A 14,772-nucleotide genomic window follows, 5' to 3' on the forward strand; every position below is an offset into this window, starting at 1 on the left:
AGGGTGCTCTGGAGCATTCTCTTGATTGTCAGAAGTGTCCCTGAATTTCACTACTTTTGTTGGGGGCAGGGGCAGGACATTAATTTTAAACGAACACAGTAATTGCATGATGCATCTCAGCCTCAAATTGTCAAAATGTAGGGGAAAAAAGGCACACCTCAGAACGGAGGAAGTAAGGCATTAGCGTCTCATTTAATCCTCACAGCAATGCCCTGAGGTAGATGCTGTGACTCCTACTTTCAGATGAAGTAGAATGAGGCACAGAGAAAGGAAGTAACTTGCCCAAGGTCACACAGCCAGGAAGTGGCAGGACAACTTCTCAACTGTACAGCTGTCTGATGCCAACAGCCAGACTCGGCCCTGCCCCATGTGCCGCTTACAGCTTGGCTTGACCCTGGGCCCTCATCATGAACTGCCTTGGCGCCCTGGATGATGACTTTCCAACTCCTTGTATCTTATTTCCCAACTGGACCCTGAGCTTTTTAAGATCCAGGAATCCCTTATTCACAGCATGAGACTGGGAGGGCACAAACAGGTACTCAATGCCAGCTCATTTTTTCAGGGATATAAAATAATATTAGACCATGTAAGAATCTGCAATTTCTTGTCCACTTCCACAAGGGAGGATTCTTGTTTGCTGGGTCAATTCTGTGCTTTGTTGTGTAGAAGCTGGGCAATGGGCAAAGGAGGTAATACAATAGGGAGGTGATGCAGAGGATGGAGGGATCAGAGAGAAAGGGGGTTTTCGGAATATACAAAAGATTTTGGAGTAGCTGTCGGTGTGGGGAAGGATGCTGAGAGATGGGCTATTGGAATTTTCAGGGGAAAAGTAGTAAATGTTTTAACGGCTTGCAGTTATATTCTGTGGAATTGCTATTTCTTGCAGTCCCACACCAGACTGAGACTGGACTCACTGGGACCCTGAGTTTATCTGGGTTTATCTGGGACCCTGAGTTTACCCAGTGCTTACCTTTTTTCTCCAGCTTCTTCATGTCCCTCAGCTTCTCCACATTGTGGGGGTCATTGAGCCACAGCTGCATGCGCACAAAGGGCTCCCGCCCCTTCAGGCTCAGCTTGTGCCAGGGTTTTGGTCGGGAAAGCAGGTCAGACACGGAGCCCTGTGTCAGCCCCAGGATGCTCTCCCCAAATAGCCGCTGCCCTGGAGACAGGGGAGGAGGGCAACCTGTAACCCCCAGGCTGGGCAGAGGTGCTCCCAGGAGATGCAAGAAATAGGCCAGAGACATGGGAGAACCTAGGGAATGTCTCCACTGACTCAGGAGGGAGGACTAGACACATGGGGGAACCCACACCCAGTGTGTATCTGGAAGAGACCTTTGTGCAAAATATGAGATGGGGGCAGGCAGACAGCTACCAAACAAAAATGCTTTCATGATTTAGATGTTCTTCACTCCTAGGGGATCCCTGAAATTGTCTGCAAACTTCATGTGTACAAATTAGTATCACCTTGTCAGAGAGCAAGTTGACAGGTTTTATCAAAATGTCAGTGTGCATATCCTCTGATCCAGCAATTCCACTGCCTGGGATTTATCCTCCAGTTGTATTTGCCCAAGGGCACAAAGACGCATACAGACACAGTTTCAGAGGCAGCAGGAAATTGGGAACAAGCAAAATGCTCATCAGTTGGGTAAAAAATGTGGGGCATCCATGGCCTGAAAAATTTTGCAACAGTGACAAAGAATGCAGGTGGTCTATTCATTCTAAACTGGAAGGGTGTCCACAAAGTGTTAATTTTTAAAAAGCAAGTATAAGGACAGCCTGTGTGTAATTTCATCTATCTAGAAAAAAGAAAAGAAGAAACTAGGTGAACATATATTCTTGTATGTGTTCAGAAAGTGTCAGAGAACAGGGAGGCAGGGGAGATTTTACTTTTTTATTTAAATTTTAATTCTTTTTTTCTGTACTATTTGATATTTTTAAATAAAGATGCCTTGTTTTTATTATAGAAATTGTAGTGAAAAGTTGGGGCTTGTGTGTATCCCTCTGGGAGGGGGGCTTGACGCCCATTGGAGACTTGGAGGAGTTTGTGATTCAAAAAATTAAAGAATCCAGATTTCTCCTCTGAGCCCCCAGCACTGGATCAGGATTGTGTTAGAGTCTCACTGTTACTGGGATTCTCTAAGTCCTCCTGGAAGGCAGTTTTGAAAGCTGTGGGCTCAGGATTTTAGGTCCTTTTCAGGCCCGTATTGACCTCCCTTGTGTTCCACTCTAGAGACCCAGGTCATTGTCAGATGCCTCCCAGAGGGTCCTAGATGCCCCAGGGCTGACTGGCACCTGCAGGCAGGACCCCAGTGCCTGGGATCTCACTGCCAGCACTTTCCTTAAGGCAAGTTGGAGCCAAGCATCCCTGATTCCCACCACCCTGTACCTAGGTTGTTGTCTGTGAGGACCTCTTTGACCCTCTTGGTGATGGAGTACGTGTCCAGCTCGGGGGACATGGCCACAATCTCCTGGATGCCCGCTGTGGTCTGGCTGCCTGAGTACATCTTTCCACCCAGCGAGGAGCTGGAGCGTCCCTCCGGCTGCTGGTTCTCCTTGCTGCTCTCCAGTGTCAGACTCAGGGGCTCCTGGGATGTCTTCTCCGGTGGCTCCGTGGGACTAGGGGGTGGGGATGGCGAGGACCTTGGTTCAGTGGGACTGGCTGTGGGCCACAGAGAGACAGAGAAGGCGGTTACTGCAATCTGGCATTGACACACATGGTTTGGGCAGGCTTGTTTGCTAGAGCCAAGAGTTGGCAGCACCCCTTTTGCAACCACCATAGTAATATCTCAGGCAAGGACCGTCCTGGATGTGAAAACTAGCGGATGAAAGTTAGATGAGGAATAGGATATCCACATAGTCCCAAAGTATCTCCCCACAAGATACTTATTAATTACAAAGGGAAAAATAGTAACTTTACAGTACAGCTACCTGCCAGACACCACCTTAACCAAGTGATCAAAGTTAGCATCACCAATCATAGGACAAATAAACAACTGGTGCCTCCTGATACAATGTACTGAGAAGGACACAGCATCACTTCTGTGATATTCCTGCCCAAAGTGCACAGTCTGAATCTAACCACGAGGAAGCATCAGACAAAGGTGAACTGAGCCAGTCTACAACGTAACTGGCTTCTAGTCTTGAAAAATGTCAAAACTGAAAAACAAAGAGAGGCAGAAGAATGGTCCAAACTGAAAGAGACTGAAGAGACATGACGACTAACTACAAGTTATTCTGAATCTGATCCTGGACAGGGAAAAATAAAATTATATAAAGGTGATTACTGGGACAACAGAGGAAAGTTGAATATAGATGGTGGGTTATGTAACAGTATTGTTATTATTGTAAAATTTCTCATGCTTGGGAAATACTTGTTGGAAACATTTAGGGGTAAAGGGACATGATGTCCTCAATTAATTTCTCAAATGGTCGGGAGAGAAAGAGTACAAATATGGCAAAATTAGCAACTGGTGAATCTGTGTGTAGGGTCTAGGAAGTTGGTTGTTCTATGACTTCAACTCTTTGGTAAATTAGAAATTACATCAAAATTGAATGTTAAGGAAAAAAAGGAGTTGGCAATTACCTACAAGCCCAACTACTGGGCGTCAGCTAAATAAAATACAATGAGTCCCTGCAGCAATTAAAAATAATGTAATGAAAAGATGTCCACATAAGATGAGTAAGTTCTGGGATCTGATACACAGCACAGTGGCCGTAGTTAACAATCCTGTACTATATGACAGTTGCTGTGAGAGCACAGCTTTAATGTTCTCACTATAACAACAAAATGGTAATTATGTGAGGGGAAGGATGTGTTAACTAACCTTACCATGGTAAACATTTTGCAATATATACATCTCTCAAATTGTTACACTGTCTACCTTGAACTTACACGGTGTTCTATGTCAAATATATCTCAATAAAACTGAAAAAAGAACAAGAAAAGATGTCCACAGTACCTTGGCATGTTAAAAGAAAGTGAGTTTTAAAACCACATTTTTCATTTGTCGAAAGACATTTTGTGTGAACGTATATTTAAAAACCACTTAGAAGTTATCTTGGGTGGGATGACTTTGTCGAACCTCAGTTCCTGAATCTGTTAAATGGGGCCGTGAGACAAACAGCGCTACACTTGCAACTATCCTACTCAGGGCCTGGAGAGGACTCGAGATGATGCGGATCACCTCTTGAGGAATCAGAGTCACCCACTGGACTTTCCAGCGTGAGCTGAGCCTCTGGACAATCCAGGGAGGGCAGGGGACGTGCCTAGGGAGGTGCCCCTAATAGGGAGGGGCGTGTGGTACAGGGTGTCTAGGAATCCCTGTGCCGGTCCACAAGGTGCCTTCCAGCGAAGTAGGAAAAGGTACCTCTTCCTCAAAGTGTTTAACTGGTGCCTGATGGAAATTTGTTAAGATAAACATAAAAATGTATGATAAGTAGGAAGTAAAGGGAGCCCCATAACCATCCTGCAGTGGCTTTGATTCTAGAAAGGACATCCTGAGCCTCTCTCTGCTCTAGATGGGTTCTTCCTTCCCTGTGGCCAACAAGTAGATCACTCTGATCAGACCGCTCTCATGCTTCAGAACCTTCAATGGCTCCCCACTGCCCCTTGCATAAGAAATGTGTACCTCCTTGTCCTGGTGTTTAAGGCTCTGGACTCTGTTGTCCCTGCCCACCTCACAGACCTGGAGCAATTCACAGTCCCCTCAGTTACCCCTCTCCCCACAAACCTCCTAGGCTCTTCTAAACCCCTGTGCCTTTGTTTAGGCTGGTCTTCCCACTCTGAAAGCCTTCCTCCTAACCTTGAACTCCTATATATCCTTGAAGACCCAGTCCCAAATGCCCCTTCGCTGAGGTGTACATCTTTGGGGTCTAAGAGCACCTTGACTACAAATTGTCACGCTTCACTCTAATTCCTTGCTTGTGCCAGATCTCTTCCTTACTAGATACAACAACAACAACGATGATGGTGACAATAATTCATGAAGCTTACTTTTACTGAGCACTTACATGCCTAGCATAGCGCTATGTGTTTTACACCCATGATGTCAAGTCACCTTCATAACACCCCTAGGAGGTAGGTATGATGGTATCCCCTTTTACAGATGAGGCAACTGAGGCTCAGAGAGGTCAGGCAATATGTCTAAGGTCACAGAGTGGCTAGTGGCAAAACCAGGACTTCAGCTCAGGTATGCTTATGCCCGACATGGTCTTCTCATCCACTAAATGCCAACCCCTGGAAGGCAGAGAACATACGTTAGTCTTAGAGCCTGGGGAAGCAGGAGGTGCTTTTGAGTGAATACATTTCAGTCAGGACCACTCAAATCTCTGTTTCCACAAACCTGGGGTCCTGGTGTCTTGATCTGTGGGTAAGCAGGGGACAAGATGTCCACCCTCATCTGCACTTACCTCCCTTCCCAAACTGTGTATGATCCTGCCTCCCAGCCTTTGCTTTTGCTGTTTCTTATGCCAAGAACACTATTCTTGATTGTCTTTGCCTAACTCTATCCCTACCTCAAATCCTTCCATTACAAAGAAAAAACAAACAAACAATTAGACATTGGGGAAATGCCAATAAAAATTATGAGATACCACTTCATACCCACTAGGATGGCTACAGTAAAAAATAGAAAAATAGCAAGTGTTGGCTTACTGTTGGAATGTAAAATGCTGCAATTGCTATGGAAAACAGTTTGGAAACTCCTCAATAAGTTAAACATAGAATTACCATGTGACCCAGCAATTCCACTCCTAGATATACAGCCAAAGGAATTGAAAACGGGTGATCAAAGACATGTTCATGTTCAACATTATTCACAGTAGCCAAAAAGTGGCTTACCGCTCCAATGGGATATTATTTAGCCATAAAGAGGAATGAAATTCTGACACAAGCTATAGCATAGAAGAATCTTCAAAACATCATGCCAAGTAAACGAAGCCAGACACAAAAGATCACATATTATCTTGATTCCACTGATATGAAATGCCCAGAACAGGTAAATCCATAGAGTCAGAATGCAGGCTTGCTGGTTGCCAGGGGATTTGGGGGAGGAGGAAGTGGAAGTGACTGCAAATGGGTATGGGATTTCCTTCTGGGGTGATGAAAATGTCCTAGAATTGTACAGAGGTGATGGTTGCACAACACTGTGAATGTACTAAATGCCACTGAATCGTACACTTAAAAAAATGGCTAAAATGGTAAATCTGGTTTGTGAATTTTACCACAGTGAAAATGAATTAATTACAATACACCACCACACCAAAAAAAAAAAAAAAAGAAAAAAAGGATTTGGGACCCTTTCACAAGTGTAGGCTCTAAGGTGGAAACCGTAGGAGGCAGGGGGGTCTAACAGCTACCAGTCTTGCGTTCTAATCCTGGCTCTGCCACTAACTGGCCAGTGACCTTGGGCAAGTCACTGTGCTATTCAGACCCTCGATTTCTTCTTTTGTAAAACTGAAGGACAAAGAGTCCCTCTGGTCAAGATTAACACAAGGATTAAAGAAGAAAACACTGTAAGTGGTTAGCACTGTGTGTGACAAATGACCGCCGTCATTATAACAGTTGTATTAGTCCTCAATTATAAAATATTTCAAAGCTATAGAAATGTACAGAAAAGTCCTCCCTCCCTTCCCTGGGCCTATCACCTTAATAGATGTTAACACTGCCCTATTTGCTTCAAATTTCCCTGTTTGTTTTAAAGAAAAAAAGGAACAGAGACAGCCAGAGCCCTCTGGTCCCCTCCCAGTCTCTTCCTGGCCCCTCCCTGCCCAGAGCAGCCCCTCCTCGCAGGCAGGTGGGTGGTGGCACCTTTTTTCATTTCTTGTCTGTGGGCATTAACTTCTAAAATAAACACCATCACTGGGAGGTAAGATTTTGTTCCCTGACATTATGTTTCAGGTACTATTCCTGTTGATACCCATTGATCTGGTTCATTTCTATGAACCTGAGATATGGTTTTTGTCCTATTGACCAATCCCCACTTTAGAAATGGACAAACTGACTGAGCTGAGGTCCTTGGACTCGGAGTCTGGCGTCTCTTTGTCTCTGCCTTTCTCTGGCCTCAGCAGGTAGGTCAGATGTCCTGTCCTGGCAGCCATCCCCGTCACGGTCTGGGTAGGCATCTCACCAGGGCCTTGATGGATCTGCCCACTGACTGTCACTGGGGAGGGAGCTTGAGCTCCCTGGAGTCCCCACCTCAGGGCCCCAATCCCTCTACTCTCAGGCTCTGTAACTCTGGGCAACTCTCTGAGCCTCAGTTTCCTCACCCAGGAAAAGTTCAGACTCCACCCTGCCTGTGCATCATTAATGGATGGATAACAGCTGCCCAAGGCCCTATGCTAAGAAGGATTCTGAGGCTGCATGCTGGATTGCTGGGAGAAAGAGATCAATCGGCAGACTCCTGACGGGATGGGAAGGAAGGTGGGGCTCCCCATGCAAAGTATTTTTTCCACTTGCTCCACGCACCCGGGTGCCACCTAGAGGTTTAAAACCAGTGCCTGTCTGGCTGAAGGAAGGATGAAAGGGGAGCAGGGACACAACTAGGAGCAACCTGCACTCTTTCAGGGCAGCAGCAGTGGCGCTGGGGCTGTGGGGACGCAGAGGGGAGCAGACCCGGGCAGTGAAGCCACTGCACAGACTGGAAGAGTGAGGGCTCTTGGCACTTCTGGGGCCCTGTCTACACTCACCCTGGGAGGCGCTGGGCTGCTGGCTGACGGCCTGGCCGAGCTGGTCCGAGAGCCACAGCTGCATACGGATGAAGGGCTCCCGCCCCTTCTGCGTCAGCTTGCTCCACGGCTTCGGCCGGGACAGCATGTCACTCACACTGCCCTGAGACAGACCCAGCACCTGGGGATGGGCAGGGCAGGAAGGGTAGGTCAGCAGGTCTCCCCAAGAACCTTAAGGCCCACTGTTCACTCCTGTTCTGAGAGGCCAGGGCTGCCTTCATGTGTTCTTCACTCCCCAGCTGTCTGCTGTGTGCCTGTGCTGTACCCCCCACCTGCAGTGCCCTTCCTGATTTCCCTCCATCTAAAAATCCTGCCTCAGGACTTCCATGGCAGTCCAGTGGTTAAGGCTTTGCCTCCCAATGCAGATTCCTGGATGGAGAACTAAGATCCCACATGCCGCACGGGCAAAAAACCAAAACGTAAAACAGAAGCAATATTGTAACAAATTCAATAAAGACTTTAAAAATGGTCCACATCAAAAAAATCTTAAAAAAAAAAATCCTGCTTGGACTCTAAGACCCCTTAAGTGCCCCCTCCTCCAGGAAGCCTTCCTGTGTCTCCCATTCAGGTCATTTCGCCTTCCTCTGAGCTTATGACCCTTTGCCTGCTCTTCTGCTATGGCCGGAGGTGATGTTTAAAACTACTTAACACGGACTTCCCTGGTGGCACAGTGGTTAAGACTCCACGCTCCCAATGCAGGGTGGCTGGGTTCGATCCCAGGTCAGGGAACTAGATCCCACATGCATGTCGCAACTAAGAGTTTGCATGCTGCAACTAAGAAGCCCATGAGCCGCAACTAAGGAGCACGCCTGCTGCAACTAAGACCCGGCACAACCAAATTAATTAATTAAAAAATAAATCTACATTTTAAAAAGAAATAAAACTACTTAACAACTGGTACCAACCAATCAGGAGACCACCCCCCCGCCCCCGCAAGCTAGGCTGAGCCTTAACCCTTTAGTGGATGGACCATGGGAAGGGTGGAGGGTACCCGAGCAGGGTCGGGTAGGTGGCTATTTCCTAACCAGATGGAAGGGTTTCACAGCTTTAAAAACCACGTTGCCCTTGGCTCCCCTTCCTCCAGTGCCCAGAGACAGCTGGAAACAGGAAAAAGGGATTTTGGGGTCACACAGACCAGGGTCCGAATCCTGCTTCTGCCCAGTTCTTGCACACACGCACGCGCGCGCACACACTCACACACGCATTCTTTCCAGACCATGGACGTGGGATGGGGGTCCTCCCTCCCCAGGTCCCGTGCTCCAGGCCCCGGAGCCTCCGAGGGTGGGCCCCGCCATCTTCACCTTCTCCCCGAAGATCCTCTGGCAGATTCCATTCTTGGCCAGCTTCTCCTTGACCTGGCGCGTCAGCTCCAGGGTGTCCACCTCACGGTACATGTAGAGCTCGTATTGCTCGGGGGTCAGGGGCGGCACGGTGGGCTTCAGCGTGCGGGGCACGTAGGCCGGGTAGTAGGCCAGTCGCCCACCGCTGCCCCCCTCGGGGCCGCCCCCCTCAGCCTTGAGCTCACCCACCCTGGGGGGCTCGTCCTCACTCCCGGCCGCTTCCTCCTCGGGGGCCGTGGGCGCCTCGTCCCCACGGGGCCAGGCCCGCCCGCTGGGCTGGCCGGAGTAGCTGGAGGAGGAGGAGGAGAGTGAGGGCGAGACGGAGGCGTAGGGGCGGCTGAGGAGGCCGCGGTCCGAAGCCCAGTGGTGGTCGAAGTAGCCGGCATCGCCGATCTCTGACTTGACCTTCCGGATGATGCTCTGCACAAAGGCGGCCGGGGACAGGACCGTGAGGGATGTCTGTGTGGCACTGCTGCTGGTCCCCCCACTGCCGACACCACCGCCGCCGACACCACTCTCCTCCTGCTTGACATGGGTCGGGGCCCCGTTCTGGCTCATGGCGGCCAGTGAGGGCCGCTCTGGGGGCGAGGGAGGCACCGAGCGGCCGCGGGGGCCTGCCTCCATCTCCAGTAGGGCCTGCTGCTGCGCTTGCATCTCGCGGCGTGCTTGTTCCAGAATGTTCTTGATGGCATCTTCTGAGGTGCTGGCGGGGGCTGTGCCATTGGTGATGCTCAGTGGGGCTGTCGAGTTCTTGGGCTCACCTGTGGGAAAGATGACAGGGTGGCTGGAGGCCCATGGTCAGAGCATGGATTGAAGGGCAAAGATGTTCACAGCACAGTATTTATACCAGCAAAATGTTGGAGGCAACCTCTTTGTCCAACAGCTGGGGATTGGTTAAGTAAATTAGGGTCCATCCCCATGACAGAATATTAGGCAGCCATTAAAAATCAGGTTGACAAATTATACTCCAATAAAGATGTTAAAAAAAAAAAAAGGAAACAGAAAAAAAATCAGGTGGACAGTGAGATTTTAGCACATGTGGAGAAAGTGCTCATGGGGATAATGTAATATTAAAAAAAGACTTGTCTTTTGCATATGCTGTGATCCATCTATGCAGATAAAAGCAAGTCCCAGAAGACACACAGTATAACCTGCTTTCTAACTGAGCTGCGAAATAAGCAATGTATCACATAGTGAAAACTCTTTTTTTTTTTAAGAGTGGTAAACAAAAAGGAACAACAGAACATTGTTTCCCTCTGCCCTATTAGTGGCCTTTCCCATGCTGAGGTCTCCCCACCCCTGGACCAACCCATATCAACACAGCCCTTCCTCTATTACCTGGTTGTGCAGTCTATACCCTAGTGGATCCTCACAGCCCCAATTTTAATTTCCAATTAAAAAGCAATAGAGCAATGGAATATTATTCAGCCATAAAAAGGAATGAAGCACTGATACATGCTACCATATGGAATAATCTTGAAAACATCATGCTAAGTGAAAGAAGCCGGACACAAAAGGCCACATATTGTATGGTTTCCATTCCTATGAAATATCCAGAATAGGTAGATTCATAGACACAGAAAGTAGACTGGTGGTTCCCTGGGGCTTAAGGGAGGTGGAGAGTAGGGAGTGACTGCTAATAGGTACAGTGTTTCCTTTTCGGGGTGATGAAGATGGTTTGGAACTAGACAGAAGCAGTGGTTGCACAACACTGTAAGTATACTAGACACCACTGAATTGTTCACTTTGAAATGGTTAATTTTATGTTATATGAATGTTACCTCAATTTTAAAAAAAGTAGGGGCTTCCCTGGCTGGCAAAGTAGTTAAGAATCCGCCTGCCAATGCAGGGGACACGGGTTCGAGCCCTGGTCCTGGAAGATCCCACACGCCACGGAGCAACTAAGCCCGTGCATCACAACTACTGAGGCCCGTGCGTCTAGAGCCTGTGCTCCGCATCAAGAGAAGCCACTGCGATGAGAAGCCCGCACACTGCAACGAAGAATAGCCCCCACTTGCCACAACTAGAGAAAGCCCGCGCACAGCAATGAAGACCCAACGCAGCCAAAAACAAATAAATAAAATAAATAAATGTATTAAAAAAAAAGTAATACATGCCTATTGTGGACAGCTAAGAATGCACAGAAAATTAAGATGAAAATAAAAATCCCCTCTAATCTTTCCCCCAGAGGCAACCACATGAAATTTTCTCATGTTTTTCCTTCCAATCTGTTTTCTAACAACATTCATGGGATGGTCACACTTGATATGCGGCAGTGTGGCCTGGTTTGCCCTCACTTGGTGTCAACATGAGTGTTTTTTCCTATGATTATAAGTTCTTCTATCTTTAATGGCTGCACACACCACTGAGGAAATACCCTGTGCTTTACTTACCTGATCCCCCACTGCTAGATACTCAGATTGTTTCTAGTTTGTCACTGTTGGAAACAATGATAAAGAGATAGCTTGTATATAAAATTTTGCCCCCATTCTGGACATTTCCTTTGATCCCCAAAAGTAGAGCTCCTAAGTTAGTGTCAACCACATTCATTTCCTTCCCAGAGGACTGCTAATTGCTCCCTGCTTAGCCTTCACTCTCGTCAGGGGCATGGCGGGGATAACCTGGCACTCTTCCTCTTGTTGAACTCTTCACAGACCCTTCACAGGAAACCCCCAACTATGCAAAGGTTTCCCTCTATGATGTTGCCTTTTTAATTTCTTTGCTGCCTTGTTTCTGACCCCACAGTGGGAGAGCACTGTACAGGGAGTCAGGAGACCTGGGTTCTCCTTTGGTCTCTGAATAACTGTGAGTATGTCTCCTCCTCTTTGGCTTCAGTTTTCCTGTTCAGTGGGAGAGTTAGATTAAACTGTTTCTCATGATTCTTTTCCCCCCAATACTGTGTCTCATCTATATGTGTAAGCCCTATCTAGCACACAGTAGGCACTTAATAAATGTTTGGGACCGGTTTCATGGAAGACAGTTTTTCCATGGACTGGCCGGGGGATGGGGGTGGGGGGATGGTTCAGGCCAGCGATGGGTAGCCATGCGGAGCGGGGATGAAGCTTCGCTCGCTCACCCGCTGCTCACCTCCTGCTGTGCGCGGGCCTGGTTCCTAACAGGCTGTGGGCTGGTACCGGGCCATGTCCCGGGGGTTGGGGACCCCTGGTGTACACAGTAAGGGCTCAGCAGATTATATGGGTGGAGCAGTGGAGGCTCCCAGCAGGGTAAGCCCCTCTCTACCCTTTCCAGGGACGGGGAAGGGGAGGGATCTTGGGGAACTCCTGGCTTCCAGCAGCAATCAGAGGCTTGGGAATCGGGACATTTGCTCTGAGTCGCCACCATGGGGCAGCAGACAATGTAAAATGGAGTGGGAGTGCTGAAGCCAGCATCTAGTTCTAAGTCAGCTGTGGTCTACACTGTGTTGTACTACCTCATGCTGGGTGCAGGGATGTAACTAGGTCCCTGGCTGCAAGAATCCCCCAGACTGGTGGGAGGGACAGCCACATCAGCAGAGTCATTTGTAACATGAATAAATGCAACAATGGAGACATAATAATGATAATGTAATGAGGACAGCTAACTTTTCAGGGGCACCTTCTACATACTAGACCCCAGTTGAGTGCTTGCCAGGCCTGATCTCATTTGATCCTCACACAACCTTAAGAAGGGAGTACAAATACTGTGTCCATTTTAAAGATGAGAAAATGAAGGCAAAGAGAGGCTAAGCAATTTGCCCATGGTCACACGGTTAATAAATAGCAGAGACAAAATTTGCAGCCAGGTCACTCTGGCTCCAATGCACCAAACAATACGGTCATTATGGGGGATCCAAGGAGGGGTGGTATCCAATCCACCTGGATGGGAATGAGGGGCTTCCTGGAGATGACTTCCGAGTTGAGTTGTAAAGTATAAGCAGGAGTTGGCCAGATGAAAAGTGGCTGGGGTGAGGATGGCATTAGGGTCACAGGGAACAGGAATGAGAATAAGCATGACTATAAACAGTTCAGGTGAGAGGCACGGAGGGGTCAGGAGGAGTCTGAAGACTATAATAGGGCCTGTAGGCCTTGTTGGAGACTTGGGATTTTATCTGAGGGTAATGGGGAGCCATGGAAGGATTTCGAATAGTGATATGACCATGTGTATCCTCTAGAAAGATCCCTCTGGCCTCTGGGTGGAGAATGAGCCAGAGCATGGCCTAGAATGTCACTGGCAAGACCAGTAAATAGGCTACTGCAAGAGTCCCAGCAAGTGATGATGGTGGCTCACTAGGCTGGCGGCAGTTGGGGTGGGGATGGACAAGCTTGAAAGAAGCACTCAGAAGTTAAGTGACCCCTGGATGGGGTAAGGGTTAGGGTTAGGGTTAGCGTTAGGGTTAGGGTTGTTGGAATTTCCAGGAGTGGATTAACTCATCTAGGAAGAGTAAGAAAGTCAGAGGGCCTGGGGTGGAGCTCTGGGGGAACCCCACGTTTGAGGGGGTTGATGAAGAAAGTGCACTGTGATAGGCTAAATAATGGTCCCCCAAAGATATCTATGTCCCAATCCCTGGTACCTGTGAACATGTTACCTCACATGGCAAAAGGGAGTTTGCAGATGTGATTAGAGTTAAGAATTTTGAGATGAGGAGATTATCCTGGATTATCTGGGTGGACCCCACATAATCACAATGGTGCTTATAAGAGGGAGGCAGAAAGATGAGAGAGAGAGACAGAGACAGAGACTAAAGATGCTAAGATGAAGGAAGAGGCCAGAAGGCAAAGAAATCTGGGCGCCCTCTAGAAGCTGAAAAAGGCAAGGAAACAGATTTTCCCCTACAGCCTCCAGAAAGAGCGCAGCTGTAGCCCAGTGAGGCTGACTTTGGACTTCCGACTTCCAGAACTGTAGGATGATAAATTTATGCTGTTTTTAACCACTGAGCTCTGAGTGTAGCACCCACTGGGGAAGCGTAGGAGGCATGGTTTGAGAGGTGGGAGGAAGCCAGGGGAACAGTGTCTCACTGGGAACTAGAAAGTAAGGTGCAAGAAGGAACGTGAGACCGATGGTCGGGGGTGAGGCTCAGGCCTCTGTGCTTGACAAGCTCCTGTGTGAATACTGGTCACTGTGCCTCCTGAAAGTTGAGGACATTTGGACAACCCAGACCAGGAATGCCAACAGAACTCCGCAGTGAGGGCAATGTTCTGTGGGCATGCTGCCCAACATGGCCGCCACTCGTCACCTGTGCAACGTGGCTACTGTGGCTGAAGAACTGAGGTTTTAATTTCACTTAATTTTAGTTAATTTAAATGGATATAACCATACGTGGCTTGTAGCTCCATACCGGATAGGACCTGGCACTTTCCAGGCCTAGACCTCACTTGGCTGCAGGTCTGGAAAGAGGCAAAGAGGTTCTGACCTGCTTGGAATCCCCTCTGGAGTGGATGAAGGTGGACAAGGCCTTGCCTCCTGCTCAGAGCAGGCCCTGGAGGCCTCGGGCCTCAGCTGCTGTGGGGTCACACTCACCCCCCTTCTGCGACTCGATCTCCTTCTTGGCCTGCTCCAGGATGCTCTTGATGGCGTCATCCGAGCCGGTCTCTGGTGTGCGGATTCTCGGGGTGATACTGCCTGGGGGAGGAAAGGAGGCATCTGCTGTGGGGACCTGCATGTTGGGGACCAGTCCCAGGAGCTGGGCAGGGTGACAGCCTGGTGCCCTCCTCTGAGGGCCAGACCGTGA

The 14,772-nt window shown here is 48.6% G+C and overlaps 1 protein-coding gene across 4 annotated transcripts in view; it reads right to left on the reverse strand.

The window, feature by feature from the left end:
- Nucleotides 1–14,772, reverse strand: part of CUX2 (cut like homeobox 2) — a 261,309-nt gene that overhangs the window by 6,961 nt on the left and 239,576 nt on the right. For all 4 annotated transcript variants that reach the window (XM_032603325.1, XM_032603324.1, XM_032603323.1 and 1 more), the window contains 5 exons: nt 14,562–14,663; nt 9,027–9,826; nt 7,687–7,846; nt 2,387–2,659; nt 971–1,159 (listed from right to left, as the gene is read on the reverse strand). In XM_032603325.1, coding sequence (XP_032459216.1) covers nt 971–1,159; nt 2,387–2,659; nt 7,687–7,846; nt 9,027–9,826; nt 14,562–14,663 — 1,524 coding nt within the window. The remainder of the gene's footprint in view (nt 1–970; nt 1,160–2,386; nt 2,660–7,686; nt 7,847–9,026; nt 9,827–14,561; nt 14,664–14,772) is intronic.

This window comes from Phocoena sinus, chromosome 14 (genome assembly GCF_008692025.1).
Source record: "Phocoena sinus isolate mPhoSin1 chromosome 14, mPhoSin1.pri, whole genome shotgun sequence".
Taxonomy (NCBI): Eukaryota; Metazoa; Chordata; class Mammalia; order Artiodactyla; family Phocoenidae; genus Phocoena; species Phocoena sinus.